A 23927-nucleotide genomic window follows, 5' to 3' on the forward strand; every position below is an offset into this window, starting at 1 on the left:
TCCAGCTCTTACTAGTGAAGAATCTTGTTACCTGCTTAGCATCCGTTTTGGGGGGGAGTTGGGATGGAGAAAGTCCATAAATCTGAGACCGGACTACAAAACTGGGAATTTTCACTAGCATGACCCAGAAATCCCAAACAGCGAGCCTGGGAATATTGTTAAGTTGATACCACACTGCTGGAGCCTGTGGGGGAGGGCTGGGACCTACACATCTGTAAAAAAGAGGGTGTTTGTTATCCTAATGAATTGGCCTGAAATTCCTAGAGAAATTCTCACGTAGTGACTGTACCCTTATGTGTATTGGCAATTGTATTTGTCAAATTTTCTGTCTCTTTATTAAATGATGTTTTTGGCACTTAAGGTTTGAACTCTTAGATCAGAGGTTCACATCCTGTGGGTTCTCAACCTGAAAGGGTTGGGGGGGGGCGTGTCTGTACTGTCAAATGACCCTTTCACAGGGTTCGAATATCAGATAAATATCCTGCATATCAGAAGTTACATTAGGATTCATAATTTATCAACATTACTAATGAAACAGCAATGAAAATAGTTTTATGGTTGAGGGTCACTACAGCATGAGGAACTGTATTAAACAATTGCAGCATTAGGAAGGTTGAGAACCACTGTCTTAGGTTTTGTTTAGTTTTCGAAACTGTCTGGTTACCAGAGATAAGAGGTTATCGCTGAAGATTCTTGTATTGTTCTAGGAACATTTTCCCAGAATAAAGTAGGGAGGTTTCATGTTCTGAAGGAGGGCGTGCAACAGTAGGAATTCCATGCCACTCGTGTGGAGGAAGACCATTAATTAGAGACCAGGAGACATTGGATCCTGCTAGAGAATTGACACCTGGTTCAAGCCTTAGACTAATTCACTGAACTCCATAGAACCGCAGGGCCCTGTCTGTGCTGTGATTAACTGGGTCTGCTGACATTTTCATGACAGAGATTGCATTATTGCACACTACCTACCGATGCATTATCATATGCTAAAACAGTACAGGGGCCAATCTGGATGACTGGGTTCCTTTCCCATTACTTTAGTGCTGACTCTGTGTTGGTGGCCAGCACAGGGAAGGTCTGCTGGGCTCTGAATGAATGCATTTGCCCTTTAGAATGCTTTATTGAGTGTACTGCAGTAGAACAACAAGTGGGGAAGCACTAGTGGGCCCCATACCTCAATAGGCTAATGCGTTGTGGGTGAGGTCAAAGACAGGATGTACTTGTTCCGTTACAGGGAGATTTTTCTTATGTTTTCATTTATTCTCATATATTACATCCCAATGGTAGATTCCCCTCCCCCTTCTCCCAGTCCTACCCACCCCCCTTCCCTTCCTCCTCCATGTCCCTTCAGAGGAGGGCTGGCCTCCTCCAGATATCAAAGCAGCATGACATACCAAGTTACAATAAGACTAGGCCCCTCTCCTCATATAAAGGCTGAGCAAGGCAGCCCAGGAAGAGGAAAAGGGTCTCCACAGCAGGCAAAACTGTCAGAGCCAGCCCCCCACATGCACTGTTAGGAGCCCCACAAGAAGACCAAACTACATAGCCATAAAATAAATGCTGAGTGCCTAGGTCAGATCCATGCTGGCTGCCTGATTGTAGGATTTGTCTCTGTGAGCCCCTGTGAAGCCAGGTTGATTGACTCTGTAGGTTTTCTTGTGGTGTCCTTGACCCCTCTGGCTCCTACAATCCTTCCTCCCCATCTTCAGCAGGATTCACTGAACTTCACCTAATGTTTGGCCATAGGTCTCTGTATCTGTTTCCATGGAAACCTCATCTATTATGAGCAGAATATCATTAGGAATCATTTCATTTACTTTTTTTTTTTTTTTTTTTTTTTTTTTTTTTTTTTGCCAGGCTCTTTGGTTCTATCCTAGGCTTCTGGTTCCTGGTCCTCCAGGCAGTGTCCATATGGGCTTAGAGAGAGTTTCTTTGTGTGTTTTTCTCTAGCATGTAATGCGTGTTGTGTGAGTCAACGTGCAGCTTAGGGCCTTAAGCAAGGCCTACTATGAATGTAACTTCTAAGCCGGGCGGTGGTGGTGCACACCTGTAATCCCAGCACTCTGGGAGGCAGAGGCAGGCGGATTCCTGAGTTCAAGGCCAGCCTGGTCTACAGAGTGAGTTCCAGGACAGCCAGGGCTATACAGAGAAACCCTGTCTCGACAAAACCAAATCCAAAAAACACGAAAACCAAAAAACAAACAAACAAACAAAAAAGAATGTAACTTCTAGCTGTATAATGGCTACGCAAATGATCACAGTCCTGAGAAGATTTTCTAATGTGGTTCTGCTCCACTGCAGGCAAGGTCTGTTATTAATTGCCTTTCCTCCACAACTAGTGCATTTGAGCAGAGGCAGAGCAAAAGTGAAATTATTAGCTTTGCATGGCCTAAGCAATTACTGACCCCATTGCTTAGAAGAAAATTCGGGCAAAGCTACCACCTTCTTGAGAAGCTGTCAACACACGAGTGGTAATTAGGGACTTGATCTTTAGGAGGTTGTGGCTAGCTCTCTTCTACCAGCTACATTGAAAAAGATAGGCCAGGTCCTGGGAAGTATTTACTGGATCTGGATGGAAGCTGTGATCTAGCTCACACCTGACTGAATCAATGGTCTGTAAACTTACTTTTCCCTTCCTCTTCCCTCACTGTTTCCAGCATGGGTGTTCCTTTTAAAATTTATTAATTGGTTAAAATTAATTAATTTTGTGAGCCGGGAAGTGGTGGCGCATGCCTTTAATTCCTGTACTTGAGAGGCAGAGGCAGGGGGATTTCTGAGTTCAAGGACAGCCTGGTCTACAGAGTGAGTTCCAGGACTGCCAGGGCTACACAGAGAAACCCTGTCTCAAAAAATCAAACAAAAAATATTATTTTGTGTGTGAGCATATTCTTTACCATGTGCATGCCTGGTGCCCGAAGAGGTCAGAATTGGACATCAGAACCCCTGGATTTGGAGCCATAGGCTGTTGTGAACTGTGATGTGGGTTCTGGCAGTTGAACCCTGGTCCTCCAGAAGAGCAGCTCTTGCTGCTATCTGCTGAGTATCTCTGTAGCCTCATGTGAGCTTTTTTAGAACAACGTTATTAACAGAATTTTCCTGTGGCAACAGGTGATGCTCCTCTGTGTTGGCAGTAGTGGATTTGGTGGTTTACACATGTACCTCAGCTTCATTAGGAAGATGAAAAAAGTGCGCCCAAGGAATTAAGAGGCTTGCTGAGGCTAGCATGATATGTGGGTGCCAGGGACACACTACTTTTACGTACTTTGCACAGTTAAGGAAAATCAATGTTTGTTTATTTTCAAATACTGACTTTCTGTTACCATGTACTGTCTTCAGGTTTGTGTGTTTTTAGGTTTTGCGTTGAAATCCAGCATCCAAGTGTGATCTGCAAATGCTTTCCTAAACATCAAGGTGCCCAAATTTTAAACACTTTCCAAACACCTTGTCCTGAGCATCCTATGCTTGCTATCAATTCAGTCTGTACATTGTATGACCTTTAAGGTGTAAAACAGAAGTGTCTTGCTTAATGCTAGCATTCTTTTAACCAAAATTCACAAGGTAGGGATGAAAATAATAGGAGTCTATCCCTGTAGTAGAATGAGGAAATCAGATTGCACTGATTATTGCGGCTGATAACTTCCGGTGTTCAGTCCCACATCCAGTGGTTTCTGCTGATTCTTTTCACGGCTCTATTTCCATCAAGCTGGCACTAAGGTTCTTCATAACATAGGTGCGTCCAGTAGGTAAATGCCAGTCAAATTCTTTTCAATTTTAGGTTATCTTCATATTTGCTGAGTTCCTCTTGTCAAGGTAATCTAATGGTAAACCCATCTTATTTATGGGAACTAAACCAAGGTTTGGATACATGGAGATGCCCCATTTGGAAACATTACTGTAATGAAGTCCTATATGAAATGTGCATTACTTAATTTTTTTCCTGTATAAGCATGGGCAAAAAAAGATCTTTTAATCTTCATACTTCCCATGAAAATGAACTGTATAAAAGAAGTAGTAGTGTAGAGGAAGTACTTATATGAAGACCTTAGGGTGGATTAATAGAATATTTCATGTAACAGGTGATTTTAGTGTTTATGGTGGGAAAATATAATAACTCTGGTTTAACTAGTATCTTTAAGAGTGAATGCTAATCATTACCTAATTGCTTATTAATTATAGATGTATGTATTCATTAACTGAGCCATGAGTAATGACTGTGAATGTATTATGGATTCATTGTCAATGTGTCCTTGTTGCACTCTTTTGTAGATGGGTCTATTTTGTTTCATTTTTAAAATTTATTTTATTTTATGTGCATTGGTGTTTTGCCTGCATGTGTGTCTATGAAAGCATGCCAGATCCCCAGGAACCAGAGTTACAGATAGCTGTGAGCTACCTATGGTTGCTTGGAATTGAACCCGGGTCCTTTGGAAGAGCAGCAGTGCTCTTTATTATTGAGCTATCTCTCCAGCCCCCAGGAACTGTTTTCTTATGTTTTTCTTCTTCTTCTTCAGCTAATTACACAGTGTTTTGAGTGAGAATCTAGGACCAAGCCATGGATATCCCCTCATTCCCATGACTCTATACGATTCTTCTCTCAAGTGTATCCCCGTATCCCCTTCGTGTTTCCAAGGGCAAAACCAAAACCAAGCAACTTACAAACATCATGAATGACTATGTGGTGAGTGATTTATTCCCTACTTTATTATATGTTATTTTATTTGTATTCATAGTCTGACCATCAGTAAGATCTGCCTAAATTTACAGAGAGCATTAGACTTTAATTCCTATTAGCAGTAATATAGCAACATTTAATAAATCATAGTTTTCCTTATTGCCACATTATTAATTTCTCCCATATTTAAAATATCTTGGTAACCATACATCAATGTTTGCCCCTTAAGGAACTGGATAAAATCATGATTAAGTTGGTTCTTAGTGCATGTAAATCCTGCCCTTCATACACATCCAGTGCATAGTGAAGAGGCTGGCAAGTGCATACATGGTGGGCTCTTATAGAAGGCAAGGTGCTGGGGTGGGGGGTGCCCTGTGCATCCTGACTTGGGTATTTATTCCCATTAGGCAGTTATGCCATTTCTTTGTTAAAAGCCTAGTCCAGGTCCATGCTCCACGAATCTTCGTTCTGCTTTCTGGCTCTTGCAAGTCTCTTAGTTGATATTCTCTTTTTCTAGCAAATGCCTAAGTTTGCAATTGGCCACCTTCTTTCAGTTATGTCGAATACTTCTTTCGCTTATGTCAAATACTCAGAGGACTCTGTTCCATTTACTCTGTGTGTTTGTGCATGTTGTGACTCTAGCCAAGGGTCTCACGAGCATTAAGCATTTCCCTATTACTGACCCATGCCATGCACTGTCTTCTGAGCATTAAGCATCCCCTATTACTGACTACACCCTGCACTGTCCCCATTTCTGCCCCCCTCCTCCTTCCTGTCCTTTCTTTTTTCTGATTGTGGCCTTTAGTACAGGAAACGATGCCAATTAAAATTCTTTAAAAAGTACATACTTTTTATGCTCACCAAAATTCATTACCCAGCAGTCTCCCACATCAGCTCCCTTGTTTCCTGGAGTCTAACTAGCTTGATCCCACTTTCCTCAGTAAGAAGAACGTCTTTTGGAACTGGTGTCCTTTTACTAAACACTCTGTGGAATCCTTGCAGGGAAGCCATTATATTTCCAGCTCAGCAAATCCTACATGTTTGTTTATTTTCCCTAATTGATACTTGACATTTTAGCATCCTTTATGAATTTTAACTTTTGATTGTAGGAAGCAAGTAGAGAGAAAGATTCAGAAAGGGCTAGACAATATAATGCACAAGGATATGGCCCAGTGATCTATTTCCTCTAACTGCTTGCAAATTCCTGAAGTTTTCCTCACTTCTAAAAATAGTGCCACCAGCTTAGAACCAAGCATCTCATTCTTGACTCTGTGGTGGATCATTCATATTCAAACCATGGAGCAGAGCCATCCTGAAAATGTGACAACTTAACATAGTTTATGACCTCCTGTTCTGTTTTAGGGATTCTTTGCTGGCTGGCTTCTCTACAGTGATCTAGCAGTTGGAGTATGTCATTGAGAGCAGAGCAGAGTGATATCCAAGAGCACTCAAGGTTGGCTGGCAGTGGGCTGTGGCAGAAGGTTCCACAGGCCTAGGAAAAAGGGTTCTTTCTTAGGGATTTTCCATGTGCTTTACCAATGTTATCTCAGGATCATTGGATTTCCTAGCTAGTGCTTGGCTTCCTTCCTTTATTTATTTTTTAAATTTTATTTATTTATTTATTTATTTATTTATTTATTTATTTATTTGAGACAGGGTTTCTCTGTGTAGCTTCTGCTATCCTGGAACTCAGTCTGTAGACCAGGCTGGCCTACAACTCAGAAATCCACCTGCCTCTGCCTCCGAAATGCTGGGATTAAAGGCGTGCACCGCCATTGACTGGCATTTTTTTTTAATTTTTAAGATTTATTTTTTATTGTATGTAATTACACTGTAGCTGTGTTTAGACAGGGTGTCACATCTCATTACAGATGGTTGTAAGCCATCATGTGGTTGCTGGGATTTGAACTCAGGACTTTCAGAAGAGCAGTCAGTACTCTTAACTGCTGAGCCATCTCACCAGCCCATGTGCTTGGCTTCCTGATGACGCTATGTGACTTCTGGAAGCCTTGTCTGTGAGTTTCCCAGATGGTGACTTTGCTATGTTTGCTCATTGACCAAACCATTTGCTAAGGCCGAGGCTTTTTTTGTTTTTTGTTTTTGTTTTTTGTTTTTTTGTTTTTTATTTTTTGTTTTTTGTTTTTTCGAGACAGGGTTTCTCTGTGTAGCACTGACTGTCCTGAAACTCACTCTGTAGACCAGGCTGTCCTTGAACTCAGAAATCGCCTGCCTCTGCCTCCCAAGTGCTGAGATCACAGGTGTGTGTCACCACCGCCCGGCAGGGCAGGGCTTAAGCCCAGTGTCCACCAATGTTGAAGGAATTGCTCAGGCATTTTGGCCACTCCCAGAAGTCACTGCTCAGTGTTTGTCTCAAGCTCATTTCAGTGTTCTTCATGAATACTGTCTTAGCTCAAAGCTTCTTTCTTTTTTTTAAATATTTATTTATTTATTATATGTAAGTACACTGTAGCTATCTTCAGACACTCTAGAAGTGGGAGTCAGATCTCATTATAGATGGTTGTGAGCCACCATGTGGTTGCTGGGATCTGAACTCAGGACCTTCAGAAGAAGAGTCAGTGCTCCCAACTGCTGAGCCATCTCTCCAGCCCTCAAAACTTATTTCAAATGATACTATTTAATTTTTGAATATTGAGTCAATCCTTAACTCTTGTTTTGATTTTGGTTCCTTATTTAAAGACTTTAGAGAATATATGAGGTTTTATTTTGGGGATTTGTGTGGATTGTCAGCATAATGGTTTGCTTTGATGATTATTCTGTTTCATCTTTAATAATAAGAACAAGATATTTTTGTTAAGATCTGTCTTATTCCTTTCTTTGTAGCCTGTGTCCCAATTCCTTTGATTTCTGCCTGGGAACAGAACTCAGGAACAGAATAGTTCTGACCCTTAACTGCTGAGCAGAGTATGTGGGCTGTGAGAGTGTGAGTGAGTGTGTGTGAGAGTGTGTGTGAGTGTGTGTGTGTGCAGGCATATGTGTGTGTGTTTGTGTGTGTGTGTGTATACTCTGTATTACTAACTTTTAAATTTGAATTTCATTGATTTATTCTTTGAATCTTATCTTTTTCTTATTCTATTGTTGTATTCAGTTTGTTTTTGTTTTTCTTCTCTGCAAAGGTCCAAGCAAAATCAGCTTATTCTTCCTAGTATTTGATTCCATGGCATCAGCTTCCCTGTAGTAGCAGTTTATGCTGTGTTCTACAATTTTTTATCTTTTTAATTTTTAAAAATTCAGTTCAAAATATTCCTTTTTAAATGTGCATGTTTGTGTGTTCAAGCACACATTCCTATGTTAGTACATATCAGTAGAGCATGTGGTCCCAAGGATAGAACTTAGTGTATCAAACTTGGTAATAAGCATCTTCAGCTGTTAAGCCATTATGTCAGATAACCAGTTCAAAATATTCTAAAGCTTCCTTAAATCCCAGCACTAGGTAGGCAGATTTTTGAGTTCAAGGCCAACTTGGCCTACAAAGTGAGTTCCAGAACAGCCAGGGTTATACAGGGAAACCCTGTCTCAAAAAACAAAACAACAACAACAACAACAGCAAAAATCTAAAACTTTTACTTATAGAGTTTTTTTTAATCCATGCCTTATCCAGTAGTAAGTTGTTTAACCTTATCCCACATTGGAGAGCGTCCACCTGTGGAATATGGATTTCACAAGCATTTTCCAGGTTTTGTTTGATGTGTGTTTTTTCTTTCTGTTATATCTGGAAACACCCCTGTTTCTTACTCTCTTTTATGTCTTCTGAGTACCCTACAAGCCTTTTTAGTTTTCTAGGGGATGGCTGTTAAAATCCAGATCAGCTTAGTTCACATACCTATTGTGATTTGACTTCATTGCATTTCACTGTGATTTTGGATTCAGTATGTCTTACAAATGAACAAAAAGCAGTTGTTTGTATGCAGCAAAGACATAATGGAATGTCAGAGCACATGCTTTTAATTTGTAAGGAATACCAACAGACATATAAAATTTCCTGTTGAAATTAGTCTAGATATGTAAATACAGAATCATTCACTACACAGTAAGTTCCTGCAATTTAAAAAATATTTAATGATTAAAATATAGGAGTGCTCTGTCTGCATGCCAGAAGACAGCATAGTTCCTTTGATAGATGGTTGTGAGCTGCTGTGTGGATTCTGGGAATTGAACCCAGGACCTCGGGAAGAGCAGACAGGGGTCTTGAGTGCTGAGCCATCTCTCTAGGCCAAGTTCTTTCAATTTTATGATACAATGATAACAACACAGGTTCATTCACTTGTTTTTTTTAATGCTCAGTTTCTTTTCTCTTTTATAGTTTGTAAACTTAATACCTTACACTTCAAAGGTTTGGGGCTTTTCAGTTCCACTGCAGCTCTGGGAAAATGTTGCTTTTCTTTGTGTCTGCAGGCTCCTCAGGCCAGCACATGTCTACGGCAGCTAGCTCCGTTCCACTGGCTTGGTCTAGTAGGCTGGCTTTGCAAGTTCAGGACTGAGCCACTGTGTGTCCTTTTGTGAGAGTTGAGCCTCATAATTTCGGGTCCCAGCTCGGATCCGAGCCAATTGGCCCTAGCTCTGGAGGCCTATGGGGCGTGCCTGAGGTTCAGGCTCCCCTCGATGTCCACTGCTCACAGGCCTCTGCCTGCTCTCTCTTAAAGGCATTTACCCTCCTCCCTGGCTAGGAAACTGCATCCAGCCCTGAGAGTGCTTGCTTCCTGCCTTTCCACTTGGGCCTTTTTCTAATGCTTGACTCTTTTGTCTAAACCTGGATTCTGTGCCTGACATTGGATGCCATTTGTAACCATGGGCTTTTCCATTCTTGTCCAGATCTGGAAATAATGACTCTGAGACTTAATTATATTTGAATAAACAAGGCCTAGGCCATAAGCTTGGGCATATTTCCCAGTTATCTCGTAACTCAATGTCTTAATCAGGGTTTCTCTTCCTGCACAAAATCATCACCAAGAAGCAAGTTGGGGAGGAAAGGGTTTATTCAGCTTACACTTCCACACAGCTGTTCATCACTAAAGGAAGTCAGGACTGGAACTCGAGCAGGTCAGGAAGCAGGAGCTGATGCAGAGGCCATGGAGGGATGTTCCTTACTGCCCCACAGCTGCATCTCATGGAGGCACTTCCCCAACTGAAGCTCCTTTCTCTGTGATAACTCCAGCCTATGTCAAGTTGACACACAAAACCACCCAGTACAATTGACCCCTTGTCAACTAGACACACAAACACATCATTATTAAGGCTCAACTCTTACTTTCTTATTCATCCCCAAGATCTAAATAACTTTAAAAGTCCCAGTCTTTACATATTAAAAGTTCAATCCCTTTAAAATATCCAATATCTTTTAAAATCCCAAAGTCATTTAAAAATTCAAAGTCTCTTAACTGTGGGCTCCACAGTTAGAAGTTAAGAAAATAAGAAGTTAAGTTAAGAAGAAAATTCTTTCTTCCTTCAAGAGGGAAAATATTAGGGCACAGTCACAATCAAAAGCAAAACTCAAATTCCAATGGTTCAATGTCTGGGATCCAACTTACAATCTTCTGGGCTCCTCCAAGGGCATGGGTCACTTGCACAGCTCTGCCCTTTGTAGCACACAGCTTGTCTTGTAGGCTCCAGCTATCTGTACTCCACTGCTGCTGCTGTTCTTGGTGGTCATCACATGGCACTGGCAGCTTCAAAACACTTCTGTCTTCTGCTGTAACTAGGCTTCACCAATAGCCTCTCCTAGGCTCTCTTCATGGTGCCAAGCCTCAACTCCTATGCATGACCCCTTCAGTTCTAGGCCATCAATTGCAACTGAGGTTGTACCTTCACCAATGGCCTTACGCAGCCTCTCACAGTGCCAAGCCTCAGCTGCTCTTCATGACCACTTCATGCCTTCAAAACCAGTACCACCTGGGTGACTCTTACACAGTACCAATTCCAGCCACAGCACAAAATACATCCATGGCTATATCTGGAACATAGCCTCTGTGCTCTCAGAAAAGATTTCACTTCAGTGATGCTGGTCTCTTCTTAATCACTGCTAATTTCTTAGCTCCAGCTAACCAGCATCAATAGTCCCAGTAACACAAAGCTTTGCTTTAGTGGTTCTGGCATCTTGTTAATCAGAGCTGATTCTTTAGCCCCAGCTAACCAAAATCACAGAATCTCCACAATCAAGCATGGCCCTGATAAGAGTCTTTAATCTTTCTCTGAAATGTCACAAGCCAGGCCTCCATCTTCTTTGCTGTTCTCAGCATTATCTTCCAAGCTCCTACACAACATTCCACAGAGCTCCTAACACTGAATAGATAGTCTCAAAGTACCAAAGTCCTTCCATGGTCCTCCCCAAAACATGGTCAGGCTGTCTCAGGAATAACCCACTCCTGGTACCAATTTGTCTTAGAGTTTTATTCCTGCACAAACATCACGACCAAGAAACAAGTTGGGGAGGAAGGGGTTTATTCAGCTTACACTTCCACACAGCTGTTCATCATCAAAGGAAGTCAGCAAGCAGGAGCTGATGCAGAGGCCATGGAGGGATGTTCCTTACTGGCTTGCTTCTCCTGGCTTGCTCAGTCTGCTCTCTTATAGAACCCAAGACTACCAGCCCAGAGATGGCACCACACCCACAAGGGGCCCTACTGCCTTGATCACTAATTTAGAAAATGCCCCATAGCTGGATCTCATGGAGGCACTTCCCCGACTGAAGCTCCTTTCTCTGTGGTAACTCCAGCCTGTGTCAAGTGGACACACAAAACCAGCTGGTATACTTAATTAACCACATGGCTGGTTACCTCTTCTCAGTGTTGTGTGTCTGTCTCCTCAGAGTCTGGGTCATATCTCTTCCCTGCCAGATTGTATCTCAGAGTTCTGTCTCCCTACTGGAACTCCCACCTATTTTCTGCCTCAGCTCATTGGCCAGACAGCTTTTTTTTATTGACAGGTGATGCGTCCATACAGTACACAGAGCTTCTCTCTGCAATGTGTAGGACTATTACTCTGGTGTGTGGTTGTTTGTGTGGCTGAGGCAGTGTTTTGAAAGAGAGTTGCACTATGCCAGATTAAGCAAAGGTTATTCTTTCAAAGGCTTCTGAGGGATGGGGAATTCTTGTAGGAAGCAGGTTCGCTTAATATGCGACCTATTTTGCATAACTGAGGAGTGGGACATATATGACTTAATGACAAGGGTCACTCTTTCTTTCTTTTTATCTTTTTTTAATTGAATATCATCTTTATTTACATTGCCAATGGTAAAACCTTTACTGATATCCCCCCTCCCCTAAGAACCCCAAACTGTCTCCCTCCTCCTTCCCCCTGCCTCCATGTATATGCCTCTCTACCTAACACTCTCTCACCCCCTCGGTTTCCCTTTGTTTGGGCCTCTGTTAAGGGTCACTCTTTCTTTGGGAAAGAGTGTAGATGTCTTATCTGGGATCTTCCCAGCCCCTATGCTCCCAGAAATAAGACTCAGACTCAAAATACCTTGGCTGTATAGCTAGGGTCAACTCTGACTAGATCATAATTTAGATAACCCAATTTTTTAACGTACATTCTGCCACATGGCTGGTTACCTGTGCTCAGGTACCATGCATCCATCTCCTCGCATCTTCCCAGGCCAATCTTATCATCTGTCTCTATCCCAGAATTCCTTCTGCCTCCTCGGTGTCCAGCTTCCTATTTTATGCCTAAGCCATAGACCATAAGCTTTTTAATTGACAGGTGATACATCCATACAATACACAAGATATTCTATCTACAATTCCCCCTGTTAGTCCAATAAGAGGATCTTTTCCTTTAAAATATAAACTGAATACAATTATAACAATTATGAGCCATTTATGGAAACTGTTTGGTAGGATTTACATTCATAATTTTCAATCCATAGTATTTGGCAATTAAGGAAAAATTTTCTATTATATGTCCTATCTCGGTGTATTCAAAATTTTGTGCCTAACTCAAATTTTATCCTAATTTGCATTACCAACCTAAAACATCCTTGTAGACCTACAACATCTTCTTAAATCCTAAATATCTCAAGCTTAAATGTGAGACTCTGTAGTTTTCAACCCCATCAGAGACCTGAGAAGGAATAAAAATTTACCTGAGTGTACAGTAAGGACAGGGACATAGCTTCCCCAAAATTATAGAAATGACAGAGACAGCTGGATTCCTGGACACTCCCCAGTAATGTCTCTATAACTTTGGAACATCTATCTTCAGCCTTTGGCCCAGTGAATCTGACACACTTATGTGAAGCAGGAATTATGAAGGACTTGGCTTACTCGGTCTTGGCAGAGCTTGACAGTTGGCTTTTCTGTGTCCCTTTGTCCTTTCTGGACAGCATTTGCCTGTAGTTGAAGTGTGGGCATTTTCTTTGCCCAGTGGGTAGCTTGACACAATTGAGTCACCTCCACATGGAGCTTATGGACGCTCATCATCATACGTGATGTCAAATGGGGGACTTTCAGGAGCTGACTTGTCTTATAGTCAAGAGATCTTTTAATAATGCAATAATTTTATATGGCATATGCTGTGGATCTCTGAGGTTTTTGAAGACTGGCTATCCACTTATAATATATCTGAATTGTCTAACATTGTTTATTCCTAGCTATTTACTATCTGAAAATACCTTGAAAACACCTTATTGTAATTAACTAGACTAGTATTTAATATGACCATGAGTCTGACTATCGTAACCATCCCTAAAAGTTTGTAACTTGCAGTTTTTAATCATCCCTAACAGTTTGTAATAGCAGTCCTTTCAAAAGGACTAGAACTTTTGCACTGCATCTTTAAGAATTATATAAGTACAATACCTCGAATAAACATTAAGAACATATATACATTGTGGGTATCAAAGTAACCTTAAATTTATATCAGTATAAAATAACCCATGCCAATGTATCAAAAATAAACATATTTTTGTATCAATATACACAATCCTGTACCAATGTCAGATTATGACTATAAATGTTTTTTGGCTTAAGAGTAGAGTCAATAATCTACCCTTATATATCTAACAACAACAACAACAACAACTACTACTACTACTACTACTACTCCTTCTTCTCCTTCTGCTTCTCCTTCTTCTTCTTCTCCCTTCTTCCTTCTTCTTCTTCTTCTCCTTCTCCTTCTTCTCCTTCTCCTCCTTCTTCTTCTTCCTTCTTCTTCCTCCTCCTCCTCCTTCTCCTTCTCCTCCTCCTCCTTCTCCTCCTCGTCCTCCTCCTCCTACTTGTCCTCCTCGTCCTCCTCCTCCTCCTTCTCTTTCTTCTTCTTTTGTCTTTTTGAGACAGGATTTTTTTCTGTATAGCCCTGGCTGTCCTGGAACTCACTTTGTAGACCAGGCTGGCTTAGAACTCAGAAATCCACCTGGCTCTGTCTCCCAAGTGCTGGGATTAAAGGCGTATGCCACCACTGCCCGGCTATATCTAACTTCTTATAATACTTCTCTATCCCCCCTTTTTATCAACCCCCTTTCCCTTACCCAAGAAAGAAAGAAAGTGAAAAGGAAAGGAAAAAGAAATCCCTGAATCTAACCTTCCTATTTTGTTTCCTCCCTGTCCAAGACCATAATTATTTGTAACCATCCCCCTTTAAAAGATAACAAACATCTGACAGCTATTGAATGATGAAAGTTCCTTTACCCCACTTTTGGGAATGGGGTGAAGTTTGCTTATAATTGTTTCCAGTTGATTTTAGATATAGAATTTGTTTTTGGGGGCCCGAGACAATTTAAAAAAAGTGGTTAGTCTTAAAGAAGCTAGCTGTAGCAGTTGTTGTCCAGGCTCTGTATGCTGAGAAAGTGCAGGCTTAAATGAAGTCCAAATTGGAATCGTCTGAAAGGCTGGACCAAGTGATAGCTGTTCTGAAGCTGTCCCAGAAGCAAGTCTTTAGAGGAAACCAGCTTCGATGTAGTTGAGGTAGGATCAGGCAGGGACGTGGAATAGCAAGTCTCAGCATCTCAGCATCCTTGAGGGTGAATCTTGTCAGGACTGTGTTCTGGGTTGTTTTTTTCTGTGAACATAAAGCTTTTAGAGGTAATATATATTTCTATATTAATATCATATATGGAATGTCCAACACGCACAAATCAGTTAAAGATGATTTTTTATTTCTTGTTTGAGCAGGTTTATGAGCTAGTTTGATCATATATCCAAACTGCAATATAAATCTTCATTCATGCCATATGAAAGGATAGAATGATAGATCTTGAAGACGCTGTAGTCAGTAAGATCCATTGGCTATGACTAGGTGAAGTTCTTGTTAGACACATTTTTTTTGTCTTGCCAGTGTCAAGGCTGATCCATGTAGAGGGATCAGGAAATCATGTTACAGATTCTGTTTGGTCTTTTTGATTTCCTTTTTCCTATCTGTAGTCAAGATCTTCATGGTGTCTTCCTCTATCAAATCTGATTATTTTATCAGTTTGTATGAAATCAATAATTTTTCTTTTCCTATATGAACATATTCAAAGTTCCTTCCCCAGAGTAACACATTTCATGCTCTCTGTTTTGAAGTTAATATATCTTTGAAATAAACAGGCTGATATAATTCAGTTTTTTTTTTTTATATAATCCAGTGTCTTCAGTGGCCATTGTTTTTTGTTTATTAGCATTTAAGAAATTTTAAGTTAATAAAGCATTTTGTAATCTATCTTTGCGTTCTTTGATAGTCCTGTTTATTAAGCATTTCTTTTAAAGTACAGTTGGACCTTTCAATGACTATTTGTTCTGTAGGATTGTTGGTATACCTGTAATATGCTTTATTTATTAATATGTAAAGTTTTAAAATTTTTTACTAGTGACATACGCTGGAGCATTGTCAGTTTTAATTTGTATAGGTATACCCATAATTGCCATAACTTCTAATAAACACATAATGGCAGAATCAGCCCACTTGTTGAATAAGCAGAGAAGTCAATTTGGAATCATCCTGAATAAGCTCAGTAGTTTCTATATGGAAAAAAAACACTTTATGCATATTTAGAGTTAGTTACTATACTAACAGATCCTTGAAAATCTAATTATGCCATAAGTATTTCATATGATTCTGATTTTATCCTGATTCATAAGGATTTTTAACCACCTTATTTATATCTTCTGACTTATATCCTGCCTTTCCTGATTTATTTGCATCAGTGTAAATTGTAAGTGCTCCAGAAATTGGAATTCTTTTTTTTTTCATTTCTTTTTTTATTGATATATTTATTTACAATTCAAATGATTTCCCCTTTTCTGGACCCCACTCCCCGAAAGTCCCATCAGTCCCCTTCCCTCCCCCTGTTTTCCCACCCAACCCTTCCCACTTCCCTGTTCTGATTTTGCTCTATACTGTTTCACTGAGTCTTTCCAGAACAAGGGGCCACTCCTCCCATTCTTCATGTACCTCATTTGGTGTGTGGATTATGTTTTGGGTATTCCAGTTTTCTAGGTTAATATCCACTTATTAGTGAGTGCATACCATGATTAATCTTTTGAGTCTAGGTTACCTCACTTAGTATGATGTTCTCCAGCTCCATCCATTTGCCTAAGAATTTCATGAATTCATTGTTTCTAATGGCTGAATAGTACTCCATTGTGTAGATATACCACATTTTTGCATCCACTCTTCTGTTGAGGGATACCTGGGTTCTTTCAAACTTCTGGCAATTATAAATAGGGCTGCTATGAATATAGTGGAACATGTATCCTTATTACATGCTGGGGAATCTTTTGGGTATATGCCCAGGAGTGGTATAGCAGGATCTTCTGGAAGTGAGGTGCCCAGTTTTCGGAGGAACTGCCAGACTGATTTCTAGAGTGGTTGTACCAATTTGCAACCCCACCAGCAGTGGAGGAGTGTTCCTCTTTCTCCACATCCTCTCCAACACCTGCTGTCTCCTGAATTTTTAATCTTAGCCATTCTGACTGGTGTAAGGTGAAATCTCAGGGTTGTTTTGATTTGCATTTCCCTAATGACTAATGAAGTTGAGCATTTTTAAAGATGTTTCTCCGCCATCCGAAGTTCTTCAGGTGAGAGTTCTTTGTTTAACTCTGTACCCCATTTTTTAATAGGGTTGTTTGGTTTTCTGGAGTCTAACTTCTTGAGTTCTTTATATATATTGGATATTAGCCCTCTATCTGATGTAGGATTGGTGAAGATCTTTTCCCAATTTGTTGGTTGCCGATTTGTGGAATTCTTTTTATTATACAAGGGAAAATCCAATTAGTTCTTTTTACAAATTGAAGCCACTTGCTTTTTGAGTATTTGTTGTTAATTTCTTCTAAAAATTACTTCAGGCTCTTTGTCAAAGTTCATCTTGTGCCCATAGTGAGGCAATCTCAGCATTGGTAAAAGGTGCCACAATCTCAGGTGGATCCATTCCAGAGAGTTGACAAAGTCAGAATTTTCCGTTTAGAATCAATTCGGAAACCTTTTCTGTATAGGTTTTTATTTTTTTACTCTGTTTGTGTACTAAAATATCTATTCTAAGGTTAAAATCTTCCCTTTGCGTAAGAATTCCTGTGGGAGAATGAGTAGAAGGGATGATAGCCGGGATGCAGGTGTTCTTGGGTAATGATCTAGCTGTGTATTCTATAGTTTCTTCTCTGTCAAAGCCAACTCTTTTTCATCCTCAGCTGATAATTTTCTTGGGCTATTTAAGTCTTTATCACTGTGTAAGGTATGAAATAACATACTTTATGAGTTTCCAAATGCAAATAGACCAGACTCTTTCAATGTAACTCTTACGTAATATTTTTATAATTGTTTCATAATTGTTCCTGCTGTGTGTTGTTTATTATTATAAGGAAAGAGCCTTTTATTAGACAAAAGGGGGAAATGTAGACATAATGTTTCTGTACAATGTGTAAAGTTTACCCTTGTGTAATTCAAATGCAAATTTCTTTGCCCTTGTTTCAATCATGACACAGCACAAAAATGCTTATACTAAGAATGTTCTGTGTCAAGTTTCTGTAAACAATTCTTACCATTTATTCTCTGCCTGATAATAAAAGATGATCACCCAATGGCTGGACAGAATAGAGAATAGTGAGACATCAGCTATTAAGGTGCAGATTTAAAGAAATACTGATTTTTCTGAGTGATTATTGAGAAATAGTATAAAGTAAAGAAATACAGCTACTGGATTAATTCACAGATGAAACTTATATTAAAGATAATTCATTTACACAAGATAATGGAAATTATTATTGCACAACCCATACAACATGACATTAGTCAGGCTGCCTCCAACTCCTAGGAGGTAGAACGAGGCGTGGGTATGTTTATGTTCACCTGCAGTCATATCTGATTAAGGCCTGGTTAACTGAGTAGTCTGGGTTCTTTTACACCAACAGTAAAGGTTTTATTTTAACATTATCAGGTAGTAAATTAATCAATAACATCAGGATTTTTTTTTACTTTTTTATACTATATAAACAAGGTATATTATAATGTAAAATACACATGAGAGCCTTCTACCCCTTAAGAGAAGCTGATCTTCAGGTTTCTTTTTACAAGGTTGGAGTAAATTGATTGAGGAGAAATGTGTTGTTACAGGATTTGGTGTCATTTGAGGATGTCACTGTCACGTTCACCTGGGAGGAGTGGCAAAATCTCAACAATGCTCAGAAGATGCTGTACAGGAGTGTGATGCTGGAGATGTATAGTAGCTGGCTCTCACTGGGTAAGTCTCAGAGCAAGCACCTTCCCTGCACTTATAAGTTTGAGGGCTAAGGTTCTAGGCCTTGTATGATTATTCACTGCTCTCTAGTGAAAGGTCCACATTTGCACTTTTGTTGCCTAGATATTAAAACCTGGTTTTCTCTTTCTTATTAGCAGAATTTTTCCAAGTCCTATATTATTTCCTATTAACAGGGCAATGCATCCCTAAACCTGAGTTGATCTTCAAATTGGAACAGGGAGAGGAGCCATGGACAGCAGAAGAACCTGCAAACAAGACTCTGCCAGGTTGGTTGTTGGTCCATATGGATGGGAAACTGTGTATAACAAAGGTTGGCTATATCATCAGTTTATCCCCCAGTTCTGTATCTGAGGGCTCAAACGTGTTTGTTATGTAGTCTGCAAGGAGAGTTAGTTCTCTTGCATCTGTTCCTGCATTTCAATTTGATGAAATATTTTAGACCCTCCCCCAGCCCCCCATCTATCTTGACTTCTGTAATTTGATGTTTTTTTCTGGTACTTTTTCTTTTTCATAGCTTCACTTGCCTCTTGCACTCCAGACTCATGGGGATTTTGTTTTCAGACATATTTCATGTGCTTGTTTTTGTTTTAGCACAGTTTAATGAGGCAGATTTCAATGCTGGTTCTTATATATATTTTATATAAATAAAAATGTAAAAGTAGCTAGGCGGTGGTGGCGCACACCTTCAATCCCAGTACTCAGGGGGCAGAGGCAGGTGGATTTCTGGAGTCCAGTGTGGTGTACAGAGTGAGTTCCAGGACAGCCAGGACTCCACAGAGAAACCCTGTCTCAAAAACCAAAACAAAACAAAACAAAAATCTAAAAGTAATGTCCTTACTTCATGGAATTAATTTCAACAAAGACAAATAAGTTTATTTGTACTGAGGAATCACAAACAAGTATATGTAATGTTGAACCAGAGTATAGTGAGTGTTTAAAGTTATAGAGTATTTCACTTACGAAGTTGATGAGATAATATAGAAACAGATTTAGAAGTTAGGCTGTGAGCTATGATGTAAGAAATGATAAGGAGAACCCATAGGAAGGGGCGTTTCCATTTCAGAAAGAATCAAGAGCTTTTTCGTTGCAAAGAGAAGTGAGACAAGTTTTTTTCTTTTTCATTCTTTCTTTTTTTCTCTTTCTTTTTCTTTCTTTCTTTCTTTCTTTCTTTCTTTCTTTCTTTCTTTCTTTCTTTCTTTCTTTCTTTCTTTCTTTTTTCTTTCTTTCTTTCTTTCTTTCTTTCTTTCTTTGTTTTTTTTTTTTTCTTTTTCTTTTTGGTTTTTTGAGGCAGGATTTCTTTGTGTAGCCTTGGCTGTCCTAGAATTCACTCTGTAGACCAGGCTGGCCTTGAACTCAGAAATTCACCTGCCTCTGCCTCCCCAGTGCTGGGATTAAAGGCATGGGCCACCACTGCCTAGGTTTTTTTTTTCTTTTAAAAATTTATTTATTTATTATATGTAAGTACACTGTAGCCTAGAAGAGGGCATTGGATCTTATTACAGGTGGTTGTGAGCTACCATGTGGTTTCTGGGATTTGCACTCAGGACCTTCAGAAAAGCAGCAGTTCTTGTAACTACTAAGCTGTCTCTCCAGCCCCAAGAGATAAGTTTTCAAGTTGAAGGACTCAAGCTGCTTCTTCTTCTTCTTCTTCTTCTTCTTCTTCTTCTTCTTCTTCTTCTTCTTCTTCTTCTTCTTCTTTTTGGATGAGGGTTGTAATTTAAATGTAGCACTTGTTTAATTTTTCTTCTCTCATTCTAAAGCAACAAAGATAATGAGGAATTGTAGAAGCTACTTTTTATGAAACTTAGAGAAGTCAAGTCTCTGAAACGTGCCAACATCCTTGAGAATTGATGAATTACTAGATACTGGTGCATGCATCACCACTTTGGAGGCAAATGTTAGGGCTCATCATTATCACAAGTAGCCACATATTTTAGAGAAGATGTACAGCATGCATGTTTTTCCCAGAATGGTAAACAGGAGTTTCCTTGTATTTATTTTGGTTCAGAAAAGAACAGGACATGTTGTTCAATTGAGCCCTCAAACTGGAATGTTTTGGGTGGAAGTAGAAAGGAAGAAATTTCAGGTTTGAAATACTCACAGTCTGTTGTCATTTGTAATAACTCTAAGCATACAAGATGCAAATTCGTGGCCATAATGGAAACCTAGGAAGTAGCCTATCAGAGTTTGCTCAGAATCTGCAAAGAGGATGTCCTAGAAATTATTGCCTCTTTTAGACCAGAATAAAGAGAATGACAGAAAGAAAAGGTCATTACCATCATATATTAAAGTATATATGTGACTAGAACATTGGAAAAAATGTAACCATTCTCTGAGTGGAAAACTATACCTAGTATTTGGTGGATATTTTAACAAAATACTTCTTCACAAAAATAAAATGAAACAATACTTTACTAATACGTTAATACTAGGAAACTTACCAGTGTATTTCAGTATGTTAAATTAAAGGAGTAAGCTAAAGTTTATAAGCTAGTACTTACTCTGATCTTAATAACAGTATGTGCTAGTAGGCTAGAAATTGTTTTTTTCATAAACATGAGAATCCCATTAGAAACTCTTAAAATAATTTATAGAAAGTTCTTTTGTTTGTTTGTTTGTTTGTATTTTTAGTCTTCTGCAGTGTGGATGGCATAATTGAAACTAACCAGAAGAGTCGAGAGAGACATTTGTGGCAAGTTACCTCCAACAGCCCAAATAAAGTAACTGAGGAAGCAGAGGGATTAGAAAACACTTTTTATTTTTACTCCATGAATATTTCAAGTTTTGTTGTAAGTAATAGAAACTGTTCAGGAGTGAAGCCTGAGGAGTTGAATGGATATCTGAATACACATCTCTCTTTGGAACCTCATGGATTGTGTGCTGGAGAGCAATATAATGGCTGTTGTGTAGCAGGGAAATCCATCAGATGTCCTGTGCAGTTGGGTCAGCATTCTAAGATTCTAACTGGACAGCAGGAATTTGAATATATTGGAGAAAGGAAAGATACAAAGGAGGGAAAACTATTGAAAAAAGTTACTCCATCTAAGAGACTTCAAATGGGACTGACTTCTTGTAAGCATAATGAGTGTGAGCAAGTTTCTGTTCAGTCAGATGTCATGGCTAAGATAGGGAAGGCAACTTTCAGTAAGAAGTGTAACCTCACTAAACACCAAGCAACAAACTCAGTGAGAAAATCTTGTAAATACCTTGAAAGTAGGAAAACCTTTACCAGTGAATTAGACCTTATAGTATATCAGAGAACACATAACCAGAAAAAAGACCATATATGTATCCAGTGTGAGAAACCTTTTAGCACTAAATCTTCCCTTACTATTCATCAGAGAATTCACACTGGAGAAAAGCCCTATGGATGTAGTGAATGTGATAAAACCTTCAGACAAAAGTCAGCTCTCATTGTACATGAGAGATCTCACACCGGAGAGAAACCCTTTGAATGCTATGAGTGTGGTAAAGCCTTCCAACATAAGTGGTACCTCAAAACGCACCAGAGAACTCATACTGAGGAGAAACCATACGAGTGTAAAGAATGTGGAAGAGCCTTTCTAAAGAGGTCGTACCTCAGAATGCATCAGGGAACTCACAAGAGTGATAAACCGTATGAGTGTGAGAAATGTGGGAAAACCTTCCATAACAGGTCATACTTCAACGTGCATCATAGAATTCACAATGGCGAGAAGCCCTATGTGTGCAGTGAGTGTGGAAAAGCCTTTTACCAGAAGTCAGACCTCAGGAGGCATCAGAGGATCCACAACAGTGAGAAATTACATAAATGTAAAGAATGTGGAAAAGCCTTTCAAAATAAGTCATACCTCAAAACTCACCAGAAGGTTCACACAGGTGAGAAACCATATGATTGTAAAGAGTGTGGGAAAGCATTTCAAAACAAGTCATATCTCAACAAGCACCAGATAATTCACACAGGTGAAAAACCCTATGAATGTAATAAATGTGGGAAAACGTTTCAGTGGAAGTTAGTCCTCAGTAAGCATCACAGAATCCACACAGGTGAAAAGCCCTATGAATGCATTCAGTGTGGAAAAATGTTTGGCTACAAATCATACCTCATTGTACATGAGTTGATTCATTCTGGGGAGAAACCTTATGAATGTAATGTTTGTAGAAAAACCTTTTCACAGAAATCAAACCTAAGCAGGCATCAGAGAACTCACCGACATGGGGAGCTATGTTAGGAATGGACGTGGATGTGGTCCATGTTCTGCCTCTCGTGTGGAGGTGTGCATCAGCCAGTACACTGGCTTGTGGAAGACAAGGTGAAGTCAAGGACAGGGCTTTGCAGTCTGTGTTCCTCTTGAGGTGTCAGACATTGCTGCATGTCAGGCTGGAAGGGTCAAAATAGTGTAGGGGAGGAAGGAACTTAGTCTGGTTTGGAGCTAGTGACAGAGGGGCAGAGGAGAGAGGTTTTCTTCAGGAGTCTTAGTGTTATGGCTCCTTTTAGGTGAAGACCTTCCCTGAGGTGATCATTAATGAAGAAGCTCTCTGAGATGATCTTAGCTTGTTTGTATTGCTTTACTGGGGGTGGATGTGAGCACATAGGCTTTATTCTGGGTAAACGAGGGATTATGTAATGTTGGGGGATAATGTGAGAATATCCAGGAAGAGAAGGTCATTGGCTGAAGGCTAAGGTTATTGAGATGCCTCATTAGTATGGCTAGGCGGTCCAGGTACTGTGCTATGTGGCAAGTACTAGTCCCTGACATTATTGATGATTCTCTTATGCTTGCAGACAGGAGCAAGTTGTCCTCTGAGAGGCTCCACTGAGCAACTGACTCAGACAGAGACAGACACCCATAGTCAAACAGTGGGTGGAGCTTGGGGACTCTTATAGAAGAAGAGGAGGAATGATTATGGGGGCAGAAGGGGATAGGAACTCCACAGGAAGACTAACAGAGCCAACTAATCTGGACCCTTGGGGTCCTCAGAGTCTGAACCATCAACCAAAGAACATACACAGGCTGGACCTAGGCCTCCCTGCCATATGTAGCAGATGAGCAGCTTGGTCTTCATGTGGGTCCTGGATACCTGGAGCAGGGGCTATCCCAAAACCTGTTGCCTGTACTCGGGATATGTTCTCCTAACTGGACTGCCTTGTCTGGCCTCAGTGGGAGAGGAAGTGCCTAGTTGTGCGGAGACTTGAAGTGCCAGGGTTTGGGGAGGTATACCCAGGGGTCTCCCACCCACTCAGAGGAGAGCAGGATGAGGTGATGGAGGAAGGATTGTGGGAGGAGGTGACCTGGAGGGGGGTGGTGAGTGGGATGTAAAGTATATAAGTTAAAAAAATTAAAAACCAACACCAACAAAAGAAACCAATCTTTGACATACATCACAAAATGTATATAAAGAAATAATACTGGGTATATTAGCAGAGTAATTACGTGTGCTCCAGAGACTATTTTCTTATCTCTGGAAATAGGTTGCAACTTTCAGCTTTTGCTTGTGGCCATCACAAATTAAATGCACTCTGCTGAGAGACTCTGAACGCAAGTGGTGAGTAGTACTAGACTCCGCGGCCTGAAAAATTGCAGGTAGTGGTTT

General features: G+C 40.0%; 1 protein-coding gene across 1 annotated transcript in view; it reads left to right on the forward strand.

Annotated features, from left to right (window-relative positions):
- Window positions 1–22564, forward strand: part of LOC127689688 (zinc finger protein 717-like) — a 162707-nt gene extending 140143 nt beyond the window's left edge. Inside the window, exons 7-9 of the mRNA XM_052189337.1 lie at window positions 18209–18335; window positions 18527–18619; window positions 20985–22564. Coding sequence (XP_052045297.1) covers window positions 18209–18335; window positions 18527–18619; window positions 20985–22564 — 1800 coding nt within the window. The remainder of the gene's footprint in view (window positions 1–18208; window positions 18336–18526; window positions 18620–20984) is intronic.
- Window positions 22565–23927: the final 1363 nt, after the last annotated feature.

Source organism: Apodemus sylvaticus, chromosome 7 (genome assembly GCF_947179515.1).
Source record: "Apodemus sylvaticus chromosome 7, mApoSyl1.1, whole genome shotgun sequence".
NCBI lineage: Eukaryota > Metazoa > Chordata > Mammalia > Rodentia > Muridae > Apodemus > Apodemus sylvaticus.